Source organism: Alligator sinensis, unplaced genomic scaffold (assembly GCF_000455745.1).
Source record: "Alligator sinensis unplaced genomic scaffold, ASM45574v1 scaffold123_2, whole genome shotgun sequence".
Classification (NCBI taxonomy): domain Eukaryota; kingdom Metazoa; phylum Chordata; order Crocodylia; family Alligatoridae; genus Alligator; species Alligator sinensis.
In genome coordinates, this window is record NW_005841917.1 from 3,838,161 (window position 1) to 3,858,460 (window position 20,300).

At 41.1% G+C, this 20,300-nt stretch overlaps 1 protein-coding gene across 2 annotated transcripts in view; it reads left to right on the forward strand.

Moving 5' to 3' along the window:
* The window catches only part of ABCB5 (ATP binding cassette subfamily B member 5), a 55,591-nt gene that overhangs the window by 26,234 nt on the left and 9,057 nt on the right, over window positions 1-20,300 (forward strand). The window contains exons 19-28 of one of the 2 annotated variants that reach the window (XM_014517602.2): window positions 1,632-1,736; window positions 2,390-2,467; window positions 7,845-7,928; window positions 10,137-10,340; window positions 12,404-12,504; window positions 15,033-15,173; window positions 15,640-15,796; window positions 17,322-17,519; window positions 18,276-18,482; window positions 19,456-19,602. In XM_014517602.2, the coding sequence (XP_014373088.1) occupies window positions 1,632-1,736; window positions 2,390-2,467; window positions 7,845-7,928; window positions 10,137-10,340; window positions 12,404-12,504; window positions 15,033-15,173; window positions 15,640-15,796; window positions 17,322-17,519; window positions 18,276-18,482; window positions 19,456-19,602 (1,422 nt within the window). The remainder of the gene's footprint in view (window positions 1-1,631; window positions 1,737-2,389; window positions 2,468-7,844; window positions 7,929-10,136; window positions 10,341-12,403; window positions 12,505-15,032; window positions 15,174-15,639; window positions 15,797-17,321; window positions 17,520-18,275; window positions 18,483-19,455; window positions 19,603-20,300) is intronic. The other variant, XM_025198233.1, reaches the window with a different exon arrangement.

The window sequence follows — 20,300 nt, forward strand, 5'->3', positions numbered from 1 at the left end:
CTTCTTGTCCCTCAAGTCACTTCTTAAAACTTTCTGCCTTCACTTAATGCTGTATATACTTCCTGTCTTGTACCTGACTCAACATTGAAGTCACTCTGCTACAGGTTTGTCAGTATTTGGTATAGTTGTGAAACTTTACAATGAATGGGTGCTTTAATTACAGCAGCTGTGAGAGCTGCTCTAATTAAAGCACCTGCAGCATTTGTGTTTTCAATGTCTTATGTATTAATCAAGTTTGCTCCAATGCACTGTAATTACAGTGCATCAGAGCAACATCTCTGCATGCCTTCAGGCACCCCATTATGGCTGGTAGGGGGGAATGCAGTCTCCCTTGAGATTCCTGTAGTGATTTGTTTGAAGTTACTAGGTGCTATTATGTTAGAGAATCAGTATTGGGAGGATAGTTGGAGCCTGGAAGCTAGGGAAACTTCTTTTTTTAACTTCCAGCAAGAGAAGAGTGGTTAGAAGGAAGCTGGATGGTCTGACGCATTATGTTTGAGACGTGATTAACTTGACCTGGTGACCTGGCTACACATTTATTCAATAATGGCATGATAAAAGCAAGAATAAGCAACAAAGTTGTTATCCATGTTTTGTAAGTTCTTTGTTGCTGGTTCTTATGCCTTTAATTGAACATGTGCCCAATGCTCCATCATGGGAGCACAGGGTACCTTCCCCACTACAATGTGGCTGGGAGCTCTGTCAGCTGAGGAGGCTCCCAGGCTTAGAAGCAATGATTGGCGATACAGGAAGTAGCCCAGGATCATAATCCCAGGTTCCCCCCGCATTGGTAGTGTGGCATGATGAGATCTGATGACGAACACCACAATCCTGCCTCTTGCTATGCACATGTGGCATGGGAGGAGATGCAGTTATTGGGATTGTGCATTAGATCCTATCACACCTTTTTTTTAAACATCTGTTGGGGGCCCCCTAGATGTTCAGGTAAAGCCACAATGGGATCTGATGCATGATTCACACAGTCACTCCTCCTGCCATGCCACATATGCATGGCAGGAGGCATGACTGTGGAATCCAGCATCAGTTCCAATCATGCTTTATTGCCAGTTCAGGGGGAGCCTGGGATTGTAATCCCAGTGCATGGAATGCTGCCTCCTCTGCAGACCTTCTGAGCAGATGCGGCTTTCAGCCATAGGGCAGCACCTGATCACATGTTCAATTAATGACATTAAAAGAACAAGCCACAAAGTTATTCCACATTTTTTGTGGAATAACTTTGTAGCTTATTCCTTGTTTTATCATGCCATTAATTGATTGAACATGTGGCTAGGTCACAATTTAAAGTGGGATTAACTGTTTAATCATGCCTTAAGTGTAATGTGTAGATGGGGCCTCAATAGATATGGTGGAAGGCAGACAAGAATTAGTAAAGTCCCAGTGGAACTAGAGATGGAAAGGTAGCTGAGCAGAGGACCTGATAGAGAGCTGGGGTTGGAGAAAGAAGCAGGTAAAGTGCTAGCAGCTAAGAAGTGAATCATGGTTCAGGAGACAGGAAAGAGGTGAGAAAATGGGATGCTAAGTAATTTCTCCAATGTTTTCTGAGCCAAAGTTGATTAATGTAACTGGTAATCAATGTCTGTGCACTTCAATTTTGTGCTGTTCTTATATAGGCTTTTCAAGAAACAGACCCTGATAAGAGGAACAAAAACACTGTGGTGCTTTCTCTTATGTTTCTTGTGCTGGGAGTGATCACCTTAGTGACCCACATCATCCAAGTAAGCTTCGCTAAATTGAAATGTCAGGTGTTTTTAGTTCTTTATCATACTTCAGGTATAATGACAGTGACTGTAGTGAAGACACAATATATTGTTCAAATCCTACAAAACTCCTGAATTGCCAGTCATCTTTTGGGATATGTTGTTTGTTTGTTTTTTTTATCCTGATATTCATGTGTTTTACTATTAAAAATACGTGACCATATTTTTACTAGTGTAAACCGGCTCTACTGAAGTCACTGAAAGATAGAAATCCATTGGTTTAAAGGCTGGGAATTTGGCCCACATACATTTTGGTCAAGATTTTCAGTTCTTACTACAAGGCTATTATGGGGAATACAAAACAACTTGGCATTCGGTATATTTTATATAAATTCTTCCCAAATCAATACACTGAGGGACTCAAATGTGTAGTATGGAATAGAGAATCATTCTTGTCTGGATAATCAATTTCAGACAAACTTAGGTCAGTAATACCTGATATATGTTGCCTTCTGATAACATTCCAATGCATTTGCATAACTGGGTAGATGAATAATTGATATAACATCATATTAACAGTGTGGTATTCCTAATATGATATTGTAGCCTACTGTATGAAATTGAACAGTTGTTTGTTTTTTTTTCCTCTCCCCCCCATTAACTCTCTTTAGGGATTCATGTTTGGAAAGTCTGGGGAAATCCTAACTATGAGATTACGTTCTTTCTCCTTCAAAGCATTGCTTCAACAGGTACAGATCACATTTTTGGGGTAGAGCAATTTGCAGCAAACATACAGACCAGATGGATTTTGCAAGCTGTTGTTACATAACATTATGCAAGCACTGGGTTCTAGGTGCAGTCTGTAAGGGCTGTTTAAGAGAGCCTGTTTTTTCTACTGAAATTTTAAAAAATGCACAACTTGTATGTATGGAAAAGTACATGTGTTTTGTTTTTTACATATGTACATGTAAAAAAGAAAGAAGCAGACAAATTTTCCTATGGCACTTTGAAAGTTGCCTTGTTCTGATGCTGTCTTTTTTTTTTTTTAAATAGCATCTTTTTGATCACAGTGAAGCATTTCTACAATCTGCATGTCTCTGTGTGTCATAAACCTAGGGCATTGGCACAGGTTACAATAAAACTGGTATAAAGGTACCTAAAACAAGAGCAGTCATAAGCTAATGGATGTTAAACCATTGTAAGTACCCTCTAAATGTTTTAAAGGTAAGCCACTCTCAAGGAGGTTTATCTTGGAAACATTTTACCCATGCCATTTCAGGGTATTATTTGAATGGTCAGAGGAGGTAAAACCCTTTCCTTCATTCCTCTAGCATCCCAGGATGCACACCTCCCAGCCCTCTATCCCTTGCTACCCTCCAAGACTAGTGGTTCCCCATCACCACCTCCTTACCACTGACAGCAACTGTTCTGAGCTTAATTTCAGAGACCCTGGTACCAAGAAAGCCTGTTTCCCCCAGCCACCTGGTCTGATTGTGGGAAGCTCAATTTCAGCCTGAGCACAGAGCCCTAGGGAGGCTGCTTCTCCACGGCTCAGCTCTCTGGTCAAGCCTCCCTCTAAGCACAGAGCAGCTATGCAGCTGCATCAACTTGAGGCTGAGCTCAGAGCCCCGAGGAGGCAGCCTTCCCCAGGCTCTGTGATTGGGCTGCAGCGGATGTGCCTGCTCCAGGAAAAGAGCAGCTTAACAACTGCAGAACTCTGGAGCCAGGGAAAGTATGCTTTCCCTAGCCCCATGGTCTCACCACTAGGGCTAAGACAGCTCCTCTCACCCCCAATCCAGCCTGTACAAATGCTGCTTCCCTAACCCCACTCCCCACTCCAACTTAATCCCAGTTCACTGGGACACATGCAAGATTTTAGTCCTTTACTTTTTTTTTTTTTTTTTTTTTTTTTAACATCTTTTTCACTTCTTTCTCTTTATTTCTATCCCTGCCTCACTTCAAACAGTTTTTTCAAGATTTTTTTCCCCTCCTACCCTCTGCTCTGGCTGGGCTTTTTTTGGAAGTGGTGGGAGGGCCACATGTGGGTTTCTCTGCCTCCCAGCTATATGCTGCTCTTCTCCTTCCTTTCCTGCCATAGGGGAGGAATAGTGTCCTGGCTCCTGTCCACTCCCCTGCCCTCCAGCCCTCTAATCAGGTCATTCAAGTCAGGTCAACATGAATCCTTCATCTGAGACTGCTCTAAAAATGCCGTAATGTTATGTCCTCTCAACATTCCACTGATTTCTGACATTACACAGGTAGCCTGTGCCAAAGCTCTTAAGTTAGCAAAACAGAAATTGAGTCTCCCTTTGTTCCAGGTGAGCATGATGCAAATGTTTAGATATATATATTTAGGTCTATTTGCTAGATGTTGTGATAACAGGTATAACTTCTCCATGAATTTTCCTTGTTGCTAAGATTTCATGGACTTCGTGTATTTCATAGACATTAGGGCTGGAAGGGACCTCATAAGATCATTGGGTCCAGCCCCCTGCCCAAGGGGCAGGAAGTCAGCTAGAGTCAAAGGATCCCAGCAAAATAAGCATCCAAATATTTCTTAAAAGTGTCCAGAGTAGGTGCTTGCACCATCTCTGTGGGGAGTCTATTCCAGGCCTTGGGGGTTTGGATAGTAAAGAAGCTTTTTCCTTATGTACATCCTAAAACAAGTCTTGCAGCAGTTTGCGACCTTTAGGACCTTGTCATCCCCTGGGGTGCTCTGGTGAACAGGTGTTCCCCCAGATCCTGATGCACATCCCTTATGTACTTATAGGCTGCCACCAACTCACCCCTGAGCCAGCGCTTCTCCAGGCTGAAGAGTCCCGTACCTCGCAGCCTCTCTTCATAAGGCCTGTTCTCTTGCCCTCTGATTATGTGTGTGGATCTCTTCTGGATTCTTTCAAACTTCTCCATGAATTGGCCTTCCTGAATTGTGGAGCCCAGAATTGGATGCAGTACTCCAGCTGTGGCCTCATCAAGGCCGAGTACAGCAGGAGGATAACATCCTGCGTCTTGTTTGAGATGCATCAGTAGTTGCAAGCCAGAATTGAGTTCACTTTGCCAGCTGTAATATCACATTGGCTCATATTCATCTTGTGGTCAATCATGACCCCCAAGTCTCTCTTAGTTGTGGTGCTAGTGAGTGTAGCATTGCCAAGCCTATAAGTGTGATGCTGTGGTTTTGGTTTTTTTTCCCCAGAGGTGGAGCACCTTGCATTTCTCTGTATTAAATGCCATCAGGTTTTCATCCTTCCACCTTGCAAGTCATATCAAGGTCAGCCTGGATCACCAGCCTATCCTCAAGTATAGATACTCTTCCCCGAAGTTTGGTGTCATCAGTGAACTTGGCCAGTCTGCTTCTGACACCAGAGTCCAGATCATTTATAAAGACATTAGTAGGTCAGGCATTAATAGGACCCTCCCCACCCACCGGCCAGTGTGATCAGCCATGGGGGGGGGGGGGGGGGGGGCCCCAAGGACCCACGTATCTCAAGAGGCACCAGTCGCCCATGGAGTACAGGTCTGAAAGCAGCCCTTTAGGTACACCACTGGACACTGAGTGCCATTCGGTTCCATCAACTACTACTCTCTGGGTCCAACCTCGGAGCCAGTTCCCCAGCCATTGGACTATACTGTAGCCGAGGCCTCAGTTGCCCAAATTTCCATGACAGCATCATGGGACACCAGGTCAAAGTCTTTTTAAAGTCCAAATATATGATATCAACCTCTTCCCTTTTGTCCAGGTGATATGTCACCTGGTCATAGAAGGAAAGGAGATTTGTCTGGCAAGACCTATCCACAACAAACCCGTGCTGGATATCCCTGAGATTGTTGCCTTCTGTTAGCCTTTCAAGAATGGTTTCTTTGATAATTTGTTCTAAGATCTTCCCAGGGATTGAGGTCAAACTGATTGGCCTGTAGTTTCCTGGATCTTCTTTCCTCCATTTCTTGAAGATAGGCACCACACTGGCCCTCTTCCAATCTTCAGGTACTTTACTCAAGCACCATGAGTTCTTAAATATGCTTGCCAGTGGCTGCACTATGTCTGCCAGTTCCTTTACCACTCTTGGGTACAGTCTATCTGGACCAGCTGGGTGTCCAGCCTTTAAAGGTGCTCCGTCACAAGGTCTATGCCAATGGTGGGCATATATTCACCCTCACCCTGGTCATCCTGCATCATGTTAGGCAGGGTGCTCCCTTTGGGCTGGTGGAAAAACTGATTCAAAGTAATCATGAAGCAGATTTGCTTTTTCCTGGTTGTCAGTTGCCCCAGTTGGTTTAGCAGGGGTCCAATGTTGCCCTTGTTTTTCTTCTGACTCCCCATGTATCTGAAGAAGGACTTTTTATTGTCCTTGATTCATGTCCAGCTTAAGTTCGATTGCAGCCTTGGCTTTCCTAGTTTGTTCCCTACAGGTATGGACCAGTGCAGAATACCCTTCCTTAGTGGTATTTCCTGTCTTCCATCCTTTGTAGGCCTCTTTTTAGATGCAGGAGGTTCATGAGTTCCCTGTTGAGCCAAGGGGGTTGCTGAGCCCATTTACCACCTTTCCTATGGGTTGGAATGGATTTCCCTTGTGCTTCTAGGATCACTTCCTTAAGAAGCAACCATTCATCGTGAACTCACCTCCTTGTTAAATCATGGCCTCTCAGGACCTCAAGAACAAGCCTTCTGAGCTTATGAAAGTCATCTTTCCTAAAGTTGAGGACTACTGCATTGAGCTGACTTGCCAGCTTTGCAATAGATGGTGAAAGTGATCAACTTGTGGTCATTGTTACCCAACTTCCCTTCGATTCTTAGGTTGCTGATTAGACCATCCCCTTTGGCCAGTCAAGGTCCAGCAGTGCCTCACTGCTTCTTGGGCCATAAACTTCTTCAGACAGGTAGAGCTCATCCACACATGTCAGGAAGCTTTGAGACCGAACAGATTTGGCTGAATGCTCTTTCCATGAGATCTGGATAGTTGAAGTCTCCCATGACAACCATGCACCAAGAGCATGCAGCCTCAGCCAGTTGTCTGGTGAATTTATGGTCAAGCTCTTGTGTCAGATTTGGAGGCCTGTAGTAGACTCCTACCATTGTTTCCCCTTGGCCATGTTCTCCTCAGATTCTAACCCAGAGGGTCTCCAGTCTTCCTCCTTGGGTGCTAATCTTAGCTTGTAGGGACGTGCAGCTCTCCTTCACATAGAGAGCTACATCCCCACCTCCTTTTTTCAGCACAAGCTGTCCTGTACAGGGTATAGCTATTTATACCCATAGTCCAGTCATAGGAGGAGTCCCACCAGGTCTCTGTTATACCTATGAGATCATAGTCATTTTTGTTTAGCAGAAGAACCAGTTCCTCCTGTTTATTCCCCAAACTCCTGGCATTAGTGTACAGGCAAGCAAGTATGCCGTTGGAATCCCTAGGCTTCCTTGCACTCATGGAGAAGCTCTGTTCATGGGCTGGGGTAGGAGTGGATTCCCTTGAACATCCTAACCTGCTGATTTTGCAGTTGATGCTTGGTGAGCTTGCTCTGGTGGCTGTCTGCCCACCCCCCAGCAATGAGTTGATCTGGTATAATTCACTATGGATGAACAATTTGATATCCTACACATCCCCTGACAATGCCTTGCAGGGCCCTGCATATACATGGAAGCATGTTAAGGGGACAATGGAACAAAAGGGAATTTTTTAATTAAAATATATAATATAGTTTTTCATCCCCTTGAGCATAAAATACCTGATTCTCCTCCCACAGGTGGCAATGGCTCCACTAACTTTAACCTAGTATAAAAATGGAGAGGAATTCTCTGTGCCAAATTTGAGTTTGGGAGAAGAAGGTGCTTTTATTATGGTTTCATAATGAATACATGGCTTTAAATTATAAAAATCTTTGCAGTTAACAGGACTTTGCTTGTTAATTTAACGCTGAAAGAGTAAGAATGGTTTTTAAGCTTATTCTTAAAAAACGTATGGCTATTTACTTTGCATATGTAATTAATTGCCAAAAAAAAGCAAAGGATCTTAGTGTTTAGGTTGACAGTTTCTTCTTATTCCTCATGTGCTAGTTAAGCTTAAATAGTCTGTTATGATAAAATCATTTCTTCCCCAAAAGGCAAAAGTAACTGAACGGCATTTTTACTTGCAGGATATTGGGTGGTATGATGATAATAAAAATGCTGTAGGAGTTTTGTTAACCAGACTTGCTACAGATGCATCCCAAGTCAAAGGGGTATGTGGATTTTCTTTTCTTTTTTTAACATATTTTGCCTAAAAATATTAATTGAAGTGCTAGCAAAGGACACCGAGGTTACTTTAGAAAACAAGGTAGTAAATCTCCAACAGAGACTTGGCTGATACATTTAAATAGCATGCTTTTTATACCTTGGAAACCAGTTTCCTAGCTGACAGTTTATGACAACCATCAAAAATTCAGCAAATGTTCAGATACCTTCCATTCTCTTGTTGAAGTCTCTGCCAAATATTGAATAACTTTAAGTGTGTGTCATCAAAGATGAAATTCACCCATGCACCTAAAACTTCAAGTAACTCCACATCACTTAAGCCCATGAACTTAATGCAGGGATGATCAACCCCTGACCCATGGGCCATATCCAGCCCACAAAGCCATGCCATCCAGCCCACAGGGGGTGCCATGGGTCCAAAAATTTGGCAGCAGAGAAGCAGTGGCAGCAATTGCTGCTTCCCTGCTGCAAAATTTCTAGACCCATGGAGAGCCCTATGAGCCACAGAGCCCTGCTAGATCAATGTGCAGATGTGGCCCAAGGCCCAGTCTGGACACAGGGCCCTATTGGAGGCAGTGCAGGGCCCAATTCTGCAGCATAGGGAGGCACAGAAGCAGTGCAGGGCCCAAATCTGACAGTGTGGAACTCCAGGGAAGTGGTATGGGTGGTGCAGAGACCCAGGGAAGCAGTGTGGGCAGCACAGAGCTAAAGGAGAGGGTACAGAGCTGAGGGAGGCGGTGCTGGTGGCCCAGAGCCAAGGGAGACAGTGCAGAGCCCAGACCCAGTGGCACATGCCTAAGGGAGGTAGTTCTGGGCCTCAATATGGTGATACAGGGACTGATCCTGTGGCAAGGGAGGGTGGGTGGACCCCATCCAGCTGGGGGGTCAGTGAAGGCAATGCAGGGTCTGATCCTAGCACATGGGGTCCAATCTGGCCCACAGGTGGACCCCACACCATACCAACAGGTTGAGCACCTCTGGACAGAAGTCTTTTTGTGTTTCAGGTAGCTTTAAAATCCCACTTTGGTGGCATGGAAGGGTGGGATTTTACTTTGCAGCCCTTGGCCTGACCTCATGATGATATAAATCAATTTCTTCTTCCTAGACCATGCAGTGCATTTCACAAACAGAAAAGCTGACTACTCAGGCTTAGTAGGGTGAGCTGAGTTGTCATTAATAAAGGATGTCTGAGCTGGTAGCAGCTCAAGGATTGGGTGATTCTGGGGATTAGCATTGGAGAGACACCATTGAAAATCCTGCAGGAAAATGTTAAAATCCAGTGATCCTCAACCTCCTTAAAAACTCATGAACATCTGCTACATTTAAAAAAGTCTCATTTGAGATGAATAGGGAAGAGTTAATATGTTGCTTACTGACTTATTCAGTAGTTTATATTCTCAACTCCATGATTTTTCAGCCTCAGTGGGGTTCATTTGCTCTCCCATCTCTTTTTTTACTGCCTATCACTGAGAGGAAACAAATCAAATATTGGACAGAATATACAATCATCTGTATTTTTTAAAACTGCAACTTAACTCTTGGGATATGATGCATCATCCCAGCCACCAAAGTAAAACAGGAAGAAAAAGGGTAGGAGGATACAAACTATGAAAGGTTTAATAGATCATAAGCAACATTTTGAATTGCATTCAGAAGCCATTGCATTCTCTGGAACACAAAGTGTCGCCAAATAAGTAGGCTCCCACATGCTGTGTTCAGTGAAGTTTCCAAATGATCGTTATATGGAGCCCCTAGAGCACATGGCAGCAGTTCATCCTGGCTTGAGTTTGATTACTATTTTAAATTTTATTGAATAAAAAAAATAGTCTCTGTAGGGGGGAGGATAGCCTCTGGCAAGAAAGGGAAGAATTTCACTTTCACCCAGGGTTTCTGGGTTTTTTTCTACCACGTCAAGCTTTTAAAGAATATTTCGATATGGCTTTCCATCTTATCTGCAGTCATGAGTGGAATTACAGTGTAAATAGATCCGATAACTACTTTGAAATTTCATTATAAAATGGATGTGCCTTGTTCATATATGCTTTTGGCTATATAACTACCCATTTTAAATAGATATTTCTAGGCAACTTGCAACTTTGATAGATATTTCTAGGCAACTTTGAAACTGAACAAATATTAATTTCACAGATTTGATCTATAACTCTAATTCTTTGGATATTTTTACTCTTTATTAGGCTACCGGAAGCCGACTTGGTTTGTCGACTATGACAGTCTGCACCCTTCTGACTGCCATCATTATTGCTTTTGTATATGGCTGGCAGTTAACTTTACTGATCCTGGCTTGCATTCCTTTCGTTATTGCTACAAATGCTGTAAGAATTAGCTCTGTGTCTGGTCATGCATCAAAAGATCAAAAAGCTTTGGAAGAAGCTGGAAGAGTAAGTTCTCCAATTTCAGCTAAATAATTTAAAGGACAAAAAACATGTCCCGTTCTATTGTTCAACCAAACTTGTTCTGAAAGCACATTAACCAATGCAGTGATAAACAGAGATACTCTACAAGTATTTTGGTTCATCGCATAAAAGTGAAGAAGGAATAGAAAGTAAACATTTGTTTAATTCTACAGGATAGTTTAAAAAAAAAAAAGTTAGATTTTACATGCAGAGAAGGGATATAGGAAGCAAAGGAAGATTAGAAAAGGAAGGTTTTTCTTCTCTTCCCTTGTTTTTCTTGTTTGGGAAGACATTGAACATGGCTGCTTGTACACGCCACAGGGGTTTAATGCAGTTTAGTTCTCCCTAAATTAAAATGGTGGATTTTTTTTAAAACACTGTTTCAATTTAGGGAGAATTAAACCAAACTAAACCCCCATGTACGCAAGGGTGGCCACCCGATCCTTACTTGCCTGTTCGGTGGCTGGGAGAGGGCAGAGAAGGGCTGCTGCCTGCAGGCCGAGCAGTTCCTGAGCTATGCAGGGGCCCCCTAAGCAACATCTGCCTACTGGCATCCGACCCAGGAGGTCTTGGGGGGTGCTGCAGCCATGGAGGGATGCACTGTTTCCCCCACCTCCGCAGCTGTGGAGGGAAGCACTGGGCCCCTGCAAAGTTCAGGCAGGCTCTGGGGAGATGGAAAAAAAAAATCAGGCTCACTGCTTTTTTTTTTTTTTTCTTTCTTTCCTCAGTGGAGCCTGCCTGCCTGCATGGGCTGCCACTGGGTCCCACAGCCCCTGAGTTGTATGGGACCAGCCAAGCCCTGAGCACGTCAGCTTCCAATGTCCTGTGCACTATTGCACTTTGTTAGATAGCAAACTAAAACACCTCGGAGATGTTTTATCTTGCTACATACCAAAGTCATTTAAAGCATAATACGCCACTAAGCGTGAAAACAGCAACTCCATTAAAGCGGTGCAAAAGGGCATTTAAGTCGCTATAAAGGCTAATTTTGTGGCATGCACAAAGGCCTGCAAAGACCTAAAACACATTCAGCTTAGGCCACTGAGAGCTACCAGGTGGCAGCAACCCAGAACTGGCATTTTTCTATAGCCTGAATGGGAGAAACATGTCAGAAAAATAAGCTCATGCCTAATTTCAGGTCTGCTAAATTAAAATAAGTTGCAAGTTCCTAATTTTAACTTTCACATCCCATCATGGAATACATCTAATCATAAAACTGTTATGTCATATTGTATTCTAGAATAGTTTCTTCATTGACTTGGAATCAAAACTCATGGAAGAGGTGATATCTTTTATTAGACCAACTAGATATTTGCAAACAAATTATTTTATTTATTTGCAAGCTTTCAGGCATACTTACCCTTCATCGGGCATAGGAGAGAGCAGAGATTGTAAAAGTTCTCCTAGGTGTAGATGAAAATTCATGTCACAGGAGACCTGAAGGTTTGGTAAAGTCTCCTGTTCTGGAATAGTTAATTTTGTCCAGATAAGGCACAGAGGAAGGTTGAAAAAGTCTTGGATACCTGATACATTGAAGATATCTAATTTTAGCCATTTTTTAATGAAAAGTTCATAATTTTGCAAGAAGGAAGCATTTTACCACCTGATATGCTAACACCAGGATCCAGCCATTGTTGGAGTAAGCTTGCATCTCAGAGCACAGACACACAGATACCTCACCACAGAACAAATTCTTGCACAGAATAGCTCTCCATCTTTCCACTCTTCCGTGCAACATGAAACATCATAACCTGAAGGAAGTATACTTCTATATCTTGCTTGCCACCAGACAACTACAAGGTGTAAAAAGACTTTTTCAACCTTTCTCTATGCCTAACCTGAACAGAATGAACTATTCTAAACAGGAGACTTTACCACACCTTTAGCTCTCCTGTGAAATATGAATTTTCAGTTCTACCTAGGAGAACTTTTACAATCTCTGCCCTTTCCTATGCCTCATGAAGGGTGAGTGCGCCTGACAGCTTGCAAATAAATAAAATTTGTTTGCAAATACCAGCTTAAACCATACATCTTTTCTTTAAATTTAGATTTCAACAGAAGCTGTTGAAAATATAAGAACTGTGGCTTCATTAACTAGAGAAGAGGCATTTTTTGAGAAGTATAATGCAAGTTTGAATGGTCCATACAGGTGGGTTTATTTTCAAACCATTTTAAAATGCTGTAAGTATCTATTTTGTTAATTAAAGAACACAAGATTTAATCACATTACATTCTCCAGGAAACTAAAACTATTGAATACAAAATTAACTTGAAAAGATAATAGTAACTTTTTTAATAGATTTAAATTTTACTTACTTTGTTTATCTCCAAATTTTCTCCCTTATGCATTGGCTATGTTTTCATTTTAGAAGCATATTGTATACTGTGTGTCTGTGACAAGATATGGGGGGAAGTGGAAGAAGGGAAAGGGGGAGAAAGTGTATTATAAAGTTTAATTTGGCAAGCATATGAGATCTATTTTCTTCATTTACATGTTGTGAGTTATAGAAGTCATTTCATATAAGTGGCAATAGTTTTTAGGTCATGGCATGTCATTATTTTTATACCATTGGTATAAGCTTGAGAACCTTAAACTAAATTGTGTAAATTTGTCATCTTTTGGCCACCTTAGCTACAGACCATGCCCTCATTTTTACTGACACTAATTCTAACATCCTAACATGCTGGGTATTTTCCTACAGCTTCCATCTCATGCAAGTAATATAACCTATACTCAGCTAATGATACTTTCTAAAAATATTGAATTTTATAACTATCAAGGTAGAAAACATTGTATCTATTGCGGGGGAAAGGGGGAATCTGAAATTTAGCAATGTGCATTGCAAGATAGTACAGTTGTATGGAGCAATGACGTGAAATGTTCAACAAATCACAATATTTCTTCATGGTCAAATCAACCAAAACTCTATTTGAAGCAATTTATTTTGGTTTTCTCAATGGGAGGTTTTGACTTTTGCAAAGACTGTATGAACTTTCTAGCCAGCTTTTAAGTAGTACTAATTTCTTTGTCATATTAAGGTTCTTAGGCTAGCATCTTTACCCTTACTCCATTACACTGATTATCATGGCTAGGGACAGAAATTACACATAAACCAGTATAAGTGATCATAAGCCAGTTTAAATATGCAACACAACACAAGTTCAAGGCACATAAACCACTTTCAAAATAGCCAAAACCATTTTAAGATAATCCTGGACAGATGTACTATCAGACTTAACTGATTTTAGGTTAAATCAAATTATTGAACTTCTGTCCCAGATCCCAAGTTAACTCACAGTCCCCCAGCATCCCAGGATGCTTTGTACCCCCTTCCCCCCCACCACAAACCCCTCTTGCAGGGTTGGCAGGCTAGCCTTAGCCCAAACTGTCTGCTCCAGTAGAGCAGGGAGGCATGCTCTAGTGCCCTCTGGCTTCTGGCCTGGGCCACTGCAGGCTTGTGGCTGCATATCTGAAATCAAAAGTGAATGCCTGTTCACTTGCTTATTGGTTCAATCTATGTAGCTTAGACTAACCTGCAAAGACTGAATCAATTCAGCCTTAGGTTTTTGACTGTCTGTACTTAGCCCATGTGACCATGACCACTATGTGCTGGGGTTCCAGATGTGGTGGGGGGGAGGGTTGTGCTTGAAAACAAGCAATAGATCTCGTGCTTTGTTAATCCCATATGCTTTATTCATTCTTTTTATGGTGTCCTGATGTTTTTCTCACTTGAAATTCAAATATTCAAAGATACTGAGAGATGTATAATAATTATCACTCTCATTCATATACCAAGACCTGTCAGATTGCTATGGCCTTCCATAAGCATTTCTTCTGGAAAATATTATTCAAGAGTTTTTACAGTTCTGAACTGCTAAAAGTGTTTTTATAGACTATTAACATAAGTGCCTATCCAATATACTCCCATCTCGGGGGAGTAGGTAGAGGTTGGTGGGGAGGGGCAGAGTAGTGGAAATAGCTTTTCATCAGCAGCCAAATATGGAATTCTAGATTGTACCAAATAGATGCATAGCAGTGACCCTGGAAGGAAAAATTAGCATGACCAGAACATCCCTTGACATATTAGCTAAGCAGTTTACCAATTGACTGTATTTGTGAGTCTGCCAGCTAGAAAAGGATTTGAGAAAGCATAGCCTAGGCCCTCCCTAGGTTAAGATCTATTTCTGAGATCAAGAAGAGAGTACAGATGGTGTCTGTGATGTGCTGAATCTAAACTTGACCTGTTTAAAAGAATTACTTTTCAGGGGGAGAGAAATTCCCTCAGACATCAGTGTCTCAGTCCTGAGGCTGGTGTGTACAAGAGAATGTATTGCACTAGAGGGTGCACTGGTAGTTATTCCCCTCGTGTCAGGGTACAAAGAGTTTCACTCTCATGTGTAGGGTCTTAGACTGGCCCCCTCCCCCAGCATGGCTATCGGTTGCAGTTAGTTTAAGGTTGCTGCTATGTCCCAGAAAGGGACAGAAGAATCAAAGAGAGGAGAAAACATAACATGGGGTGAAAGGATCTCACTGCCCTAAATTATCTGCCATGGAAGCATTTCCTAGTATACAAGGTCTTTTGGTTGTCCAAAAGTCTGACATTTTTCCATCTAACCTTGGATGTTGCTGTTTCACAACAATTTTTTCCTGTAATTAAGGCCTTTTTGTTTTACCAGGGACTCTTTGAAAAAAGCCCCCCTGTATGGATTTACCTATGGAATAGCCCAGTGTGCAAACTACTTTATTAATGCAGCAGTCTTCAGATTTGGAGCCTGGCTTATTGCCCATTGCTATACCAACTTTGAAAATGTTTTTATGTGAGTATATTTTCTGAGAGTATTCCAAATACGTGTTAATTGTTTAGAAACCTGATTGCAGAGATTATAAACTATAGAAATTCAGTAGTTTAAAATCTGGTCTGCAGTTAACATCAGGCAGAAAGGTTATTCCTTGGAAAGGTTGCTCACACAGAAAGAAGGCATGGACCCAGTTATGAGCTGGTATGTACAGCTGGCTTGGTTAACAAGCTTTTATTGCTCGACTTTTCATTGCAGACAGTGAGCTTTTGCATGGAGAAGTTTCATTGTATTGGTCATCTAAAAATTATTTTTGGCCATAAACTTTACTTTCTAATACTTTGTGTAAATTTTCAAGCTATTAATTTCTACAAATGTCCTAGTCTTCAAATTTAGAGACACTAACACATCTGTTTAATTTTTTTTTTTAAATGAACAGTAATATCTTTTAGCTGAACTGAAAAAATATTTTGTGCTTTGTTTTCAGAGTCTTTTCTTCAGTTATATTTGCTGCTATGAATGTTGGACAGTCCACATCTTTAGCACCAGATTATGGCAAAGCTAAAATTTCCGCCCAACGAATCTTTCGGCTTTTGGATCAGAAACCTCTGATTGACAGTTACAGTGAAGAGGGGGAAAAATTGGTAAAGTCTTTCAGAGAGGCCATGAAATTAAAAAGAAAATAACCCCAAAAAACTGCTACTTTATTGTCTTTAATTGCATTATTGTAAATAAATTTCCTTTTACAGTGCAATAGAAAACATTTCATGCAGGTAGAGTATAAAATAATGGTAGTGCATTATTAATTTTATATTTGCCCAGTGCTACTCTATAGATTTTTGCAGAAAATTAATAGAATACCTTTTAAGTATAGTTCTATCCTAACCAGGGTCTAAAAATGATATTTCACTCAACAGACTGGCATTTTGAGGAGTAGGTAGAGTTGTACCTGCTTGCTTATATGATATATATCTGGTCTCCGCCATTTTTTATTTCTATAAGCTATAAAGACCCAAAGCTACAGGTGAAAATGAGTTGGAATCTATACTATCTTATGCACCTAAGTTGCTTGCTAAGTTCCAGTTTGTTATGCCTGTTTAACTTTGTTCAGTTTAAAGGCTAGCAAAGATATTAATGAGATCAATTTGGCCTGAAGAAACTTCCTTACTGGTGATTTTTAAGTGGCGTTGGAAACACCCAGGTTGCTTCTCAGAAACCCAGAGGTGATAATTGGAGAAGCCACCTTTGTACTTATAAACTGACACATTTCATACAGAAATTGCTTAGAGACAAAATACTTACTTGTGGAGTAAGACTTGAGTAAAACAGTTCTACTGTGAGCTTACTCCCAGTGCCAGTGAAACAGCTGCCTTTAGCCCTGGTGAAACTAAGCCTTGGCTCAATATATACAAACTTGAAAGACTCATTCATTAAAGAATTAGTTCTTGAATAGGTTCTTTAACAGCCTGCTGTACAAACAGTACTGATATTATGGCCCAGGTTGTTGTCCCGTTCCCCAGATATCAGATCAGATTCATACAGTCCTTAATTCACTTTCGTCTTGATACCTTCTTCTTTCTTAACCCCTACTCCTTCCTACATGTGATAATCAGAAAACAAATCTTTCTCCTTGTTTGAATTACCCCTTACAACAAAATTTGTCTTTGAAGTCTGTGAATTATCTACCATAGTATTCAAATCATTTTTAGCTTCTGATGTTCATCTTGTACTATGTTCATTCTATGTCACAGGCATTTGTCTTGTACTCAGTGAAAATCATAAGGAAGGAAAGTGGGTTATATATACAATAGTAGTCTCTGGATTACATACATTGGTGACTTAAACAAAGGCTGTCAACAGCTTGCTTAAAACAACTCCCCTTGCAAATCAGGCTGATGGGAGATAAAGTAGATGACAGTGATGTAGAAAGCAGCTTCTTAAAATGGAGCTCCAGAAAATTAAAGAGATGACATTTTTCCTCCAATAAATAAAAGATGTTATACTCAGTCTCTGGGTATTTAAAACACACAGTGAAATGCATTTCAGAAAGTCTATACCATCCCAAACTTGGTTGCCAGTTCTGTCACTTAAATGATCATATTGTATTATATTTGATGTCTCCATACAAACTAATAAACATAATACATTTATATCTTGTATTGGTTTCAGAGTCACTTTGATGGTAACATCGAGTTCAGGGACATCCATTTTGTATATCCAAACAGACCAGAAGTTCAAGTTTTGCAAGGTCTCAATGTGAAGGTTAATAAAGGACAGACTCTTGCATTAGTAGGAAGCAGCGGCTGTGGCAAAAGCACGTCCATTCAACTCCTGGAGAGATTTTATGACCCGGTGGCAGGACAAGTGGTAAGAAGGGTATACTAGGTTCAGAGACTTGCTCACTCAAACACATAGGCTTTTGGGTTCATTTACAATTTTTTCCCCAGTGTCTTTATACCCCTTGGACAAACTGTTTCCCAGCAGGAATCAACATAAACAAAGCAGTCTATAAGCCAAACAGGTTCTTTTCCCAGGCCCCAAAGAGAGTCCCCAGGCTTTCTGGCCGGTGGTTTTGCTGCCACTTGCTTGGTTTGTTTCTTTCCCCTTTGGTCCCTTCAGCAAACAAGAAGGCATGTTCACAGTCTCTCTCAGTTTTTCTAATGGCCCTCTGATCTAGTCCTCAAACTTCACCATGAGCTGACCCATCACCTCTCTCCCTCTTAGCTCTCCACTTCTCCTTTCAAGTCTCAGCTTGCAGCTCTGTATATCTCCCTCTAGCTCCTCTCCCTGGGAGCCTTTTTAGCTTTCTGTGCCAGCTAATTATCTATCTTGGCTGGCCAAGTCTTCCTAGGCAGCCTGTAATTGCTCCCTATGCCTACAGCTGGCTGGAAGTCCTTACAAGCCTGCTGACTACTCCCCAGCTTCTAGAGCTAGCGGACTGCTATGGATGGATTTGTGGATCTGTTAATAACACTTAGTGTTCATATAAGTCTTCAACAATGTAGGATCCAGCTGCACAAATACAAAATGGGGAACAACTGATTAAGCAGCTGTGGACTGAGGGGTCTTAATGGATGAACATGAATCAGTAATGTCATAACTTCTCTCTTTTCCTGTTTCCAGCTTGCAGATGGATTTGATACTAAGTCTTTGCATTTGCCCTGGCTCAGATCCAAATTAGGCATTGTGTCACAGGAGCCTATTTTGTTTGACTGCAGCATTGCTGAAAATATCCAATATGGAGACAACAGTAGGGTGGTTAGTCAGGAGGAAGTTGTAGAGGCAGCTAAAGCAGCAAATATTCATGCCTTCATTGAAAATCTGCCAGAGGTAAAAGGAAAATGTCCTTCCATCCATGGTGGTGGTAAATAATCATTGTAACACAGAAGTTTATGTAGGCAGCTCTCATTAATGTAAAGCAAAGTGCAAAGGTGTTTGGGTGGTTTTTTAACCTGTTCTTATTTTTATGAAGTTTTGCTTGTTTATGTGAGGGTATGGGTTAGAATATTTATTTGATTCTGAAAGAGCAAGAATATATAGAACTGTTGTTTTTGGTTAGTTTGGTTTGTGTTTTTTTGTTTTAATATTATAATATAATGATTGTAAAAGAATATAAAAGAAACAGTGAGTTTTTTTATTCTAATTTATTACCTCAAATTTCCTTTCCACCCCCCCCCCCCCCCCTTGTTTTGGCTGAAATCGTCAATCTTAGCTTAAGTGGAAAGATAAATTATTTTTTTTAAATATTTCAATAAAATTCGCTACGTTACTTTTTGGTTATGTGGACATGCATAGAACAATAAAAATACAGTAACAATTTTTTAGAAAAAAATGAGGGACTACTTAAATATCATACTTGCTATTGATTAAGTTCTCCAAGAGAAGGAATGCTTTGCAACAGCCAATGAAACCAAACTTTCAGGGAGTATCCTGTAACAGGACATAACGTCTTGACACTAAACAATATTTTATTAAATGCACTGCAAAGAATGTCTAGGATATTCAAGAATAAAGAATCATATCCTGAGTTTCGATCTCTGGAAACACAATATTGAATTTTTTTCAGATAAGCATGTCACTGGGAGCTACTCTTTTGATAATGTAAAGAAGAAATTTCATTGCAGAACAGTTATTAATATTCATTTGATTCAAAATATTAATATAATAATCGGCTATCTTGATTTTTATTAAAATTAGCTACATTTTTTTCTTTCAAGGTGGAAATACTTAAGAGATTATTAAATTTTAGAATATAGCTTTGTTTTCAACCTTCCTTTTAATTTTATCTTCCTTCTAAAAACAGAAATACAGTACACGAGTAGGTGACAAAGGAGCACAGCTTTCTGGGGGTCAGAAACAAAGAATAGCAATTGCTCGTGCTCTGGTTCGTAAGCCAGCAGTTCTCCTTCTGGATGAAGCCACATCAGCTCTTGACACAGAAAGTGAAAAGGTCAGTAATACTCAATATGATTTAAAATACAGGCAAATGAAGTTTGAAAGTCACTGTCTGAACACTCATTGTATGAACATACGTTCTCCATCTAAGAATATAGTTTTATGGGTTCTGTAAGACTGTCCTTAGTTCTCTCTACCCAGAGCCTCATTTTGCAAATACCTTCAACTTCATTTGCTAAACTAGGCATTGATGTCAGTCAGCATCTCTAGGAATTGGACAGAGTAGAATTTTCAGAACTTCAAAATGTTAGCCTACCTATTGTTCTTCAAGTCCAGATGCAGTTGAGGAGATTTTAGACCAGTGCTCAGCGCTTTGAAATTCCATTTTCATTAGAGGCGCACCAATACATAGGTCTGCTATCGGATCGGCACTGATATAAAGAAAATTTTCTGTATCAGAAATCAGCCCGATGCAGCCAATAATTTGTCCAATAAATGCCTGTGCTTGCGCACAGCCGCAGCACAGCACATGGGCAGTGAGGAGCAGAGGTGGCAGCGTGGAGTGCTGCATGTAGCCGTAAATTTGGTGTGGTGGAAGGGGAAAGGGAGGGGCATGGGAGAGCAGATTAAGGCCTCCGCAGCGAGGGAGGGAGTGGGGTTGGGGCTGGTGCTGCCCATCCAGGAAGGGAGGTGGGGGCAGATCCCGACACTGGACGTGGTTGTGGTTTGTCCAGTGCTTGTCTGGTGGCTCCT